This window comes from Papio anubis, chromosome 1, assembly GCF_008728515.1.
Source record: "Papio anubis isolate 15944 chromosome 1, Panubis1.0, whole genome shotgun sequence".
NCBI classification, from domain to species: Eukaryota; Metazoa; Chordata; class Mammalia; order Primates; family Cercopithecidae; genus Papio; species Papio anubis.
Window position 1 is genome coordinate 195,658,106 of NC_044976.1, and position 11,851 is coordinate 195,669,956.

The window sequence follows — 11,851 nt, forward strand, 5'->3', positions numbered from 1 at the left end:
TATACCCATCATACCCCAGTAGCTGAGTTCCTGCAGAGACGTCCCGAGGGCCCACCTTCGTATAGGTTGGGGCGGAGTCGGATTCGGGATGGAAAACCTGGGGCAAGGGATGGATGTGGGGGTGGGGGGGCAGGAGAAGGAGAAACGCAGTTGGGGGGCGGAGGCCTAAGTACATAATGTGTTGACTTCAAGTGAAATCAGATCAGTCAGAGCAGTTCTCAGTGACTGATCTCTCCTCCCACCCTACGTTCTCTTGGCTGGACTCTCTCCTCCTGGCTGATTCTGGTCGCCCTGGACACTCCCTCCGTTCTTTCCCAGGAGTGCGGTGGCTGCGGGCGCCAAGTCCCAGCGGACACGGACGTCAGACGCATCGTTTCTTCTCCTCTACAGGTCCTCCTGGCCCGGCCCGAACATGCTGGACGGCCTAAAGATGGAGGAGAACTTCCAAAGCGCGATCGACACCTCAGCCTCCTTCTCCTCGCTGCTGGGTGAGTGTTCAGGCCGTGCGTCCTGGGCGCACTCTCTTTCCCGCCTGGCCCTGAGGTCTGGAGCCCCGCTCTTTGGGACCTGGTCCGCGATAGGGGAGCTAGCGCCCCTCTTCATGCACTAAACTGAGCCCCATCACTATCTGTCCGTCAGTCCTTGTGGGTCGTCCCTATCCAAATAAATCCAACAAGCCGCCCCAGGCCTCACGCACCGGGCACCGAATTCCCCAAGGCCGCGAGGGGCGGGCGAGCTTGTTCGCAGGCGTCTGAATGGCAAGTGATTAAAAACACCCAGGGCTGGATTTTTAATCTCAGAGCTGATCGACGTCTCATAAATGCCGCCCTCTTCTCACGGCCTAGAGACAGTAGCATCCGAGACCCGAGGCCTGGAGCGCCCAAGTTCGAGGCGGCTTCTCTCCCCCACCAACTCCAGCCACAATTTCAGCCATAGGCACGGCCGAGAGAGACTTTTCCGGGCCGATAGGCAGCTCAGCGCGGGGATTAGACCGCGCGGCGGGGCCCTAGCCTCCGCGTTAATTAACTGGAGCTGGATGCCGGGTCCTGTGGGTCCCCCCTCACAACTCCTTTGCAGCTACAGAGTAGGAGCAGCGAGTCAAGGACCCCGGAAGAGTGCCCACACACGGGTCTTGCAGAGCTGAAGCCAGAGATTCTGGTTACGGCTTCCCCAACCACTCTGCCCTCGGAGCTTTTCAAGTTTGGGAAGCCCGAGTTTTATTTTATTTTATTGTATTTTTATCAGGAGGGATTTTTCGTTCTGTCCTTTAAACTTCTTGACTCTTTCACTCGGAACCGCTAGAGCGGCATGAATGTGGAGGATGAGACAGTTCTGCTGGAGAAACCAAATCCAGAGAGGAATCTCCTCACCTCCAACACCCCAGATGAAACGAAATCACGTGCACTGAGCGCCCCTTTTTGAACCCCCCTTTCGGGAACTTTTGGACTTGCCCAGCCTCGGAAGAGAGCGGAGGCCAGAGCAGGCAGTACCCGGGCGGGTAGTGGGTGCGGATTTATGTATACAGCGGGCGTCGCTTTTTGCTCTGTGCCCTCCGTCCGGCCCACGTTCGCTCTCAACGCCCAGGTCTTGGCCCAGGACGCCGGGACCCTACCGAAAGAAAATAGAACTGTAAAATTGAGGTCTATCTCGCTGCTTCTCCTAACCTTCCGCGTCCGCTCCCCAAAGCGGCAGGTTCAGCTCCCGAGCCGGTGGCCTGGCCTCTCGAAAGGGGAGAGTGGACAGAGAGTGCAGCCGGGAAATGGGGAGCGCAGGAGTGTTGGTACTGGGGGGACAAGCGCAAGAGTGTTGTTACTGGGGGACAAGGCCTTCTTTCAATAGCTGTGAAAAGTGCCAATAAAGGTGGCCAAGCGTCGCCACCTGAACCACCTCTCCGCCTCCCACAAACTAAAGGAACAAAACACAAAAAGTCCAAGGGGTAGCGAAGAGTGGATTCCCTGCCTCCGCTGAGTCGCTTTGAGGCCCGTTTCGCCCTCAAGCACTGCTGCGGAACGCGCCTGGCATCGGGAATCCCGGCCGGGACACTCCGCGGCTTGCTGCTTCCGCTAATTTTTTCCCTCCCTCTGTTTTGACGCTTCTTAGTTATGAAAAACTCATGTGCAATTTGCATGCCAGTCAAGACTCAGCGGTTTGGAGTTCATCGGTTTGAATAATATTAGGTTTGCTACGGAGTGAGACGATATTTTTCTGTACCCCCAGGACTTTTTAGGAAGAAAAGAGAAAATTTTATTTCCCCTCAAAAAATAGAACAGAACTCTGCGTTTTAACAAAGAAAAATCCAAATTGTTCTTATGCATTCTCAGTTTTTAAAACAGAGACAGGCATAGTGATTTAATAATTAATTACGACGTAATAAACCTGAGAGCACAAATTTGTATGTAATTTAATCTTACAGGATGTGCACACGTTTGCGAGCATACCTGGGTATGTTTGTTAATTAAAGGCCAATTACTGATTTCTGTACCCTCCCCCGCTAGGAGTTAAACCTTCTCACATAGTCTCCGTTTGTTAGAAACGCCACTTGGTTTGATTTTTTCCAAGTCTCAGCTTGGTTGATTAGCAGAGACTCCCTGGGTTGGGGGGCGCTGGGGGAATCCGTGAGTGTGAAGGGATCAGAAGCGGGTCCCAGCCAGGTTTGGCATGGTCGACCTGCCCGGGCTGCTCACCCGCGAACGTCTGTTGCGGCTACAGGCAGAGCGGTGAGCCCCAAGTCTGTCTGCGAGGGCTGTCAGCGGGTCATCTTGGACAGGTTTCTGCTGCGGCTCAACGACAGCTTCTGGCATGAGCAGTGTGTGCAGTGCGCCTCCTGCAAAGAGCCCCTGGAGACCACCTGCTTCTACCGGGACAAGAAGCTCTACTGCAAGTATGACTACGAGAAGTAAGTAGCCGCGCCCCCGTAGCGCTCCCCACGCACTGGCATCAGTGTGCGTCGAGGACTTTGTCCTCCTTTACCCTAGTCCTGTTCTGGAAGGCCCAAGAGGCACGCCCAGCGAGCAGAAATTCCCTTCAGCCCAGTCGTGTACATTGCCTCTCACGGGAAGGTGGTAGGGCAGAGATCCGCGCGGGTGCGCGCAACAGTGGCCCGAGTCCCGCAGAAGTGCGCGCGACGGCTCTCCTCCACGGTCTGCTCGCCTACTTTCTAGTCCTCCCAGGCCCCTTTCTCTGACTCGGCCATTCCCGGAGGCCACTCTTTGTTAGCCTTGGAATCCCTCAAGCTTGGTCTCCCCCAAGCTTGGTCTCCACTTTTTACCGGGGTGCCCTGCGGGTTGCCAGTGACCCCGTGTCTTCTTGCTGGTTCTCAAGCCATGTTACCCAGGTGTCCGCGCCGGCTTCGCGCCTGTGCCGTGCGGTGAGACTGTATTGACCCCGCAGCTTCTGTCCCCTGTGCCCTGTGCGCGTTTCCCGCTCGGGTTTGTTCGCTGGAGTCCGGATAGTTTGGGCTCGGAAATGGCGCTGCTGCCATTCGGAACTAGGCGCACAGCCCGTTCGCCCTTTCACTGTCGCCTTCCTGGTTTTCTCCAGAACCTTCTGATGCAGGGGCTTTTAGGACAGTAGTTGGGGCCTGAACTGAAGCCCTCTCCTTCAACCTGTGCCTCTACCCTAGTTCAGGTGTGGATATGCTCTTCTGCACGGAGCAGGTTCAGTTCCCTCCTGTCCACACGAACGTTCTGGTATGTTTAGAGGAGAACTGGGAGGCGGGCATTTAAGAAAGTGGATATTTCGAAACTAGATTTTTATAACACCAAAGCCTGGATGAGGCCAGAAAGTGGGAGGCAGAGAACTTCTTATTCTCTCCGGGCGTGCCGGTAGGAGCTTAGGAGGTGTAAGGAGAGGGAACGGTTTTTCCTTGCGAAATGTTTAATTAATAAGGGTATTGGCTTTGCAGGGCTTTGGAGATGATTGAAGAAAAGTGGCTGATCCAGAGGTCTCTTTTTTGTGCATTAGGACTGGTGTAGGTTGACTGTGTGGACGCGCGCGTGCACGCGCAAAATTCTGCATTTGTCACTGGTGAATGAAAGGAACAGCATTACATGAAGATAATCAAAGGAAGGTTAGCGTGCGTGAAAAGCAGTTCTATCATGTTATTAAAAACACAATGAGAGGGGCTGAGTGGGAGAAGTCTCTGTATAACAAAAAGCACTGAGAATAAATAGAAGTATTTCTTTTCCTGTTGTCTGGGGCTATGCAAGTTTAAAAACTTGACAAAGTGATTAGACCCTGTGACCACACAAAAAAATTGTTTCTGCCACTCCGCCTTTTTGCCCTAAAATGCTCGAATTTTACCCCCATGTGGAGAGAGTACTAGGCATTTTTTTTGTCGTTTTGAAAAGATAATAGCTTGGTTTTTTTCAGAACTAAAAGAAATGTGTGCTCGATTTTGGATGAATTGGACAATATATAAAAAGTGAAAACTCCTTATGACAACCTATGAAGTGATCATTATGGATAACATTTTTGAAAGAAGATATGCCTGTCTCTATTCTTGGTTGTCTGTTTATTGACATGGTGTCTGAGTGAAAAGTGTAATTTTTAGGTAGTTAAATAGATTTAGCCCACACAACTTCAAGTATCACCTTTGAATAAAGCTTCTGGCTGATTGCTCGCTTTTTTCTCTCTCGCTTTTCATCGAAAGGTTTTGGTATTGTGTAGACCCAATCTTTAACTTTCTGCTTATAGATTACTGAAATGTCCACATCCTTCAGGCACAACACTGGCAAATTCACAAGTATTGGGGCTTAGGAAAGGATTTGGATTGTGAATTTCTATTCTGTTTGTTAAAAAAAAAATCACGAATCAAAGAAGGCTTAAGGGTCAACACAGCTGTCTGGCCAGTCAAATCTTCTTTAAGGAAGTCAGGCTGTGTCAAGAGGAGAAGAAACAGTTGTTGTAAAGTACTTAACACAACAATGTCCCTTCCATTTCAGCCCTCCAGGTTTGGCGCGGTTTGGGCTTATTAGCCCAGGAGGGTCAGTTCTCTCCTCACAAAGCTATTTCTGCAAAGGGAAAATTGCAGGGATCAACTTGCCAGCTGTTAGCCAGAACCAAGAAGATTTTACAGAGGGATGTGAGCTACATTGTTCAGAGCGGTGCTGACATTTCAGTGAAGGATTTTAATTTTATTTTAAAAATATTTTTGGAACCATAGATTTCTAAAAATTGAGTTTTTTGTCCTCTTTAGCTCATGGCATCATAGCAGTAGTAGCCTGTGCTTAGCCCAGCAATTGCTTGTTAGGTTAACTTATTCCTTTTTAAAAATTCCTTTTTTCTCTTCTCTATCCTCCGTTCCAATTCTATTCTTTTTCCAATAAAATAAGGTTTGAATATATTTGATAATCTTTTTTTTTTTTTTTTTGAGACGGAGTCTCGCTCTGTCACCCAGGCTGGAGTGCAGTGGCCGGATCTCAGCTCACTGCAAGCCCGCCTCCCGGGTTCACACGCCATTCTCCTGCCTCAGCCTCCTGGTAGCTGCTGGGACTACAGGCGCCTGCTTGACCTCAGCCTCGGCTAAGTTTTGCATTTTTAGTAGACGAGTTTCACCTGTGTTGCCAGACGGCACCCTGATCTCCTAATCCTCGTGATCCACCTACCTCCCAAAGTGCTGCTGCTGCTGGGATTACAGGGCTTGAGCCAGCTGTAGCCACTCGGCCTATATTTGATAATCTTAATGGTCTTAGTCTGCATGGTGGTATCTGTAGGAGAAAAAGGAGAGGGATTTTTATTTGTTTGTTCTGTAAAAAAATTAGGCTCAGGACAAACTTCTGTATTCAGTAAGCTTTTATGGAGCTTCTATATGCAAGACGCTAGGCTAGATGAGGAGAGAACAATGAGAAAAAGTCTCAGAGCCTGCCTTCAGGAGGCTTATAGCTCAACACTTTTTCCATCTGTGTTGTCCTTGCCATCAAGTATTTATCAAAGCCTTCTTCCATTTAGAGTGTAGGACTAGATATTGCACAGAAGCTATCGGGAATAGCCAGATATTTATCCTCCAGAGGGAACACAACTCAGTTTTAGGCAATAGTCCTGAAGCAATTACAAAAAGCATTTTTCCTCTTTAAAAAATACAATTGTAAAAATAGCTTTGCTTTTTTTTTTTTTTTTTTTTTTTTTGGTGGATCTTTGAAAAATTTGAGGCCAAACAAAGTAAATGGAAAGAAAATGAGGTGAAAGTTAAGTGGTAAGACAATGTTGATGGTAAGTTAGGGAGCACTTAATAAAAAATGAATATGCAGGCAGCGCCTTGGTTTCCAAATTTCATGAAATTCAAATGCTGTTTCTACACATTTAAATGAAAGAATATATAGTGAATGCACAGTTTTCAGTGTCAATCATAGGCATAATGTTAACAAAGCAAGTTTATCACATTTATCTTAGCCATCTGTATGTGAATTTCTTGCTGTTGGGCAGTTTTGCTTTTGAATTCTTAGCTGTCTGTTTATGGTGTTAGGCAACCAGTTAAAAAGTTAAAATTTCATTCTCTCAACTAGTTGTTACACCTTCACAATGTCAAACACCAAGTTTTTCTAATTAAAAAAGTAGTATTGACAGTGATGTCTTGCACACACAACTATTCATCGGAAGACTTCAGGATGTTTTATTAAGTATTTTTCTCATATACTGCGATGCCATTAGGAATAATTTATCTTCTGATTACTCCCAGAAAATAAGCATTTAAGGCGAGAGTGTGGAACACTGATTTACTAATGTATAGAAATTAAGAACTGAAGGCTATCTTTGTTATGACATGTCAACATGGAAAAATAGATAGTTTGGTGGGATGACAACATTTATACAATTGATGAATCTGTACCATGTCATATGAAACATGAGGATAACATAGGTGTAGATGTTTTGAAAGTGGATTCAACTGTCTTCAACGTTCCTGAAACTTAGCAGACAACCAAAATATTTTCCAGCCTAGGGGACTTCTATTTATATAACTGTTGTTCCCTATTTAACTGAGTCCTCTATGATCTGGTTAGTTTGGAGTTTTCCCTGAATTTGTTCCAAACAAATACTGCAGTTGGACTTCAGTCTGAGACAGAAGAGACTGCTGAATAACGGGAATGTGGTAATACAATAGATAATTAAGCCCTCTGGAAGGGATCCCACAGTTAAATCAAGTTTTTATTGTTTCTTTCATGTGCCTGGCTCTGTGGGTCAGGCGGGGCCCTCTGCCCTCACATATGAAGTTTATCATGATCCCTTGGATTGCTCTGGACATCCTAGGAGCAGGGTGGGATAGTATTGCTGTCATCAGGGCTGTTCTCACAACATCATAACTCCCCGCATGTCAGCAAATCACAGGCCTTGGGAAACCTTTCCTCAAAGAGCCAGTGGATGTTTTCTTCCCTTTCTTTTGGAGCAGACCAATTTTCCAAAGAAAGGGACTGAAAAAGGGGAAAGTGGCTGTCACACTTAGAGCTTTCTCTGCATCTTTCTTTGGACCCGCTGATTGGCAGCTCCGTGGTGAAAAAGACTTAGGTAATGATATCTATTAGCATCAGTAATGAACTAATTCTGCATTTTATCAAGGTAGTCGAGGAAGTGTGTGTGTGTGAGGAGGAGTTAGTTTAGTTTTATTACTGTGACACTACTTGGAGATCAAAATTGGGCATGCAGTTACTCATGAAAGGGGCCGGCAGATGGAATGACAGAGGCAATTGTTACATTTTTGCTTTACTTTATCTTTTGTTGGCCCCACTCCTGGCACAATAAAATTTCAGGAATATAAAAATCAAACACAGCTAGGCAATAAACTGATGTCTGTGTTAAATTGTAGGGGGCTTAGCTCGGCGTAAGCACCATCCATGGGCTGTGGTTGTGTTTGTGCAGGCACTTAATCTCTCTCTCTTTTTCTCCCTTTTTAATTTTAGAGGGTGATTGGAAGCATTCCTTGCTCGGAGGTGTTTTCTCTTTTTATATGTATTGGTCCCTGGGAAAGACTTTCTTGGAATCTAAGACTTAAAATTTTGCAATAAAATTAGATAGCAGGAGTAGATATTAATAGTATTCTGGGAATTAAAATACTAGATATGAACATTCCTTTTTACAGTAGGCTTATGGGATTCTTTTGATCCTTACATAAATGGAACACATTTTTAAAAGTTATTTATTCAGTCTAGTTTTACATATTACACCTACCTGGCTAGGAAATAGCTTTTGATATTCAGATTTTAGTGCCAGTAACTTTCCTGATTGTTCATTGTTCTCTTGCTTTTTCATTTTTCGTATTTATAACATTTGTATTAATCGAAAGACCACTAATTTCAGGGAAGCCTCTTCATTATTGCTTTTTAATTCTGGGAAGGTTTTTGGAGATAGTGGGCAGGAGCTGTTTCTCTAATGAGAACAATTCCAATTATTTCATTATCAGCTATTTTTTCTTTTATAGTCAAAGTAATTATTTAGGTCATAGTGTTTAGAGGGGAGAAAGTAGACAAAGGTTTAAAGTACTCATGATATGATCAGAAATTTACTAAAGCATCTTAGAATAAATGCATTTTACAAAATGTCATTGTTGGATTTTATGAAGTTCAAAATAACCAATACTGAATATTATGATCTTGGTTATTAAGTACAGATATACAACACTGGAAAATGAATTATGAGGAAAAAAGCACAATCACATCCACAAGAGAAAGATTTAAAAATAATTTCTGCTCTAACTCTGAAACCTTAGCTCTACGTCAGTGTTTTTCAATTTTCTTTCTTTCTTTTTTATAAACATTTTTCTGACATGAATTTGTAAATGCTCTTTCGTATCTTCAGAGAGAAGTTCCCATATGAGCTACTTGGAGGGTGAGCTAGAGGGTTGGGGGCTGGATGGGGTGAGCTGTGTCTCTCCTACCCTCTGCAGAGAAGCAGAAAGGCTCCTATGTGGGAGGGCTCAGCCCTATGTCCAGCATGGCTGAGGCTTCCTCTTAGGAATATTCTATATGTTTTTCTTCAAGAAGTCTCTTAGGAACATTAGACAGTCGCTGCCTTTTCAGATTTGGTTTGAGGAAGTTGGTAATTTTAAGAGCAAAGTGTAGAAAAGGTTCTGGAGCAAATATCACACAGGACAAAGAAAAGATGCCTTTTTCCCCTTTGGGCCCCCTAAGAAGGGCCTGTTTTCTGAAAGAGAAGGAGACTCTGGTTTGGTACCCCATAGGATCAACATTTTCTCCTTAGTCTCCTTTGACTAGCATGATAGGAGGTGTTTTAGTCATTTTATCATAACTGAAATTAGTTACGTTATCATTGACCAATGTCGACTGCAGCTTTGTGTCTCCTTGTCATATCTTAAATAAAATCTGTCCAACCGTCTTGCTAAAATGAAGCGAACACCCCCCAAATGTCAAATTGTTATTTTAGTAAAGCACAATTATCTGTCTATATTTTTAACCAAGATGAAATTAATAAAATTGCTATGGCCCTGGTGTTAATTAACGGGAGGATTAGAGCTATATCGGCTAAAAAGGAGGTGTAAACACTGTAATCTTGCTACATGTTTGTTTTCACACGACTGAAAATAAATAAAATGAGACTTAGGATAGGGATTAAGTTTCTTTTGGCATTAGACAGCAGATGCAACTGGAATGCAGTAGAAACCCTGAAGTATTAGTGAAGACACGGTGTAAGGAAGAAAACTGTAGCCCTACATCGGTTTCCTACCCTGTGGGTATACTTAGTCCCGTCACAAATAGCCCCATCTGGATAGTTAAAAAAGGATTTTGAAAGCCTACCCCTGTGCTGTTCTTTACAGTGGTGAACCAAGGCAACCAAGTCATCTGTAGAGGTTGTCGCCTTGCTGCCATGCACAGATTAGCTAGAATTTAATGAAACGATTGCCAGATTCCCCATTATTGCACCATAATGTCATAACAACTAAAAATACAAAGTGGACTGTGCTTTTCCTAGTCCTCTAACTGAAGTCACATGAAAGAGTTTGATCTCTTCCAGCCTTTCAAGATTCCAGTTTGGGAATCCTATTTTTGGATAACAGCAAATATGTCTGGCCTTTCTGACTCTCTGGGCCTCCAGTGTATCCTCACACCAATAGATCGATCTGTGTTTTATTATTATCGTTGTATAATAGAGTGATAGATAGAGCTATCTATCTCTGAGAGCTATCTGGCCACTATGGATTGGACTGCCTTATCCTACAGGTCCGATTGAACTCCATCTGTATTAAAAATATCTTAAGTGTCCACCGTTGCTGGGAATGGACCACATGCTGTATCTGGACTTCACATCTGCCTCTGTCCCCTTCTCCCTCCCTTATACCCTATAGAATTCTATTAACTTGACTCTTGCAACCACCCATCAGATGCTGCTTAAACTCCATTTCGTCAACTGCCTGTTTTTGCCCAAACCATTTTTGTGGACTGTTAGTGTTCTTTTGATTTTCTAATTATCATTTATTTATTTAGTAGAGACAGAGTCTTGCTATGTTGCTCAGGCTGGTCTCAAACTATTGGCCTCAAAGCGATCCTCCCACCTTAGCCTCCCAGAGTGCTGGGATTATAGGCATCAGCTACTGTACCTGGTCTAATTAGCCTTTTAGATACACAAAATAACAGTCACATGGCCACTCAGTTGGGTGAGGCTCAGGCAAATAGATGGTGAGTGGCATAACTCTCAAGTATGCATGACCTCATGACCATTACTCTTTGGGTAACCATTTAGGGGCCTCTAAAAACCTTTCTGACCGTGCCTGATACCCTAGTGGATGCTGGATTATGTCTTGCTACTACAGGTGGGTGTGTTTTGGTGGGTGAGAGAGGTGCCAAGTGCCTGAGTCTGATGCTGTCACCAATAAACCAGGAGAGTCATTTGGCCAGAAGCCTGGCATTCGGTAGGACGTAAACACGTCACTCATTCTCAACTCTTGGCTACTTCTTTGAACATCACACTTCTCCAGCCTGGAAAGAAGCAGCCTTCATCTCTTGAGCACGAGGTTCTACTGCTGCGATGAGAGGAGCTCTTTGGAGCAGCTTCCTCTCTAATTCCATCCCGCCCCTTCAGTTGCACAGCAGCCACGCCTTGACTCACAATTCTGTTGCCTCCTCCCTATCAAGCCTCAGGAATCTTTAAAAGGACTTTTCGAAACAAAACAAAACACCCCCTCCTGAACTCCAGATTAGCCTCTTAAGCTCATTAAAGTTCCTTTAAATACCAAAATGTTGGGCTCCTGGGGACTATCCCCCCAAACCATATTTTCATTCTTAACATTGTTGTCATTCATTGTGCAACAGATTAAGGCCAGCTCCCTCTGGGCCCAGAAATAGGCCCCCTGTCTCTGCAGGAGGGTCCGAATATGTCTTTGTTTGAGCACCCGACAGCCTGAGCCTGAGTGGGAGCTGATGCCAGCTTGGCCTGGGGCCCCCAGCTCCAGGGCGGGGAGAGATCGATGTCTCTCCTGAGCATGGGGCCCTGAAAAGGGAATGGGCAGTTGAGAGGAGAAAGTGTGAGTTTTTGCAGTTTTGCAGTTTCACAAGCTTGGCAGTCATTGGGTCCTATCCCAGTCACTGGAGAGAATCAGGAATGGGCAAGTGCTCTGATGGCCTGGATTTAAAGAGCTGTCCTTGTCCTAAAGAATCAGGGTGGCTTTAGGAGCCTTTGAGAAACACTAGAGCCTGGTTTCTGTGCATCCCCCAGGCATTCCTGGTCCATCACAGTCCACAGGTGGATTTTTATGGACATGCCTGCCTTTTGCCTAATATTTCTTCCCTTATTTCAGCCCCCTTTCCAAAGAGCTTCCTTAATAACATCCCGCCTCCTCTCTGTCATTGCAGGCTTCCTTCTCTAAAGCTGGCTCTTGGGGAGAGCTTTCTGGTTTTGACAGTGGAAC

The 11,851-nt window shown here is 45.3% G+C and overlaps 1 protein-coding gene across 1 annotated transcript; it reads left to right on the plus strand.

The window, feature by feature from the left end:
- The first annotated feature begins 217 nt into the window (after window positions 1-217).
- Window positions 218-5,330, plus strand: LOC110741936 (LIM homeobox transcription factor 1-alpha). Its single transcript, XM_021931105.2, has 2 exons — window positions 218-488; window positions 2,710-5,330. The coding sequence occupies exons 1-2, from the start codon at window positions 413-415 to the stop codon at window positions 2,898-2,900; spliced, it is 267 nt and encodes an 88-aa protein (XP_021786797.1). The 5' UTR covers window positions 218-412; the 3' UTR covers window positions 2,901-5,330.
- The last annotated feature ends 6,521 nt before the right edge of the window (window positions 5,331-11,851 follow it).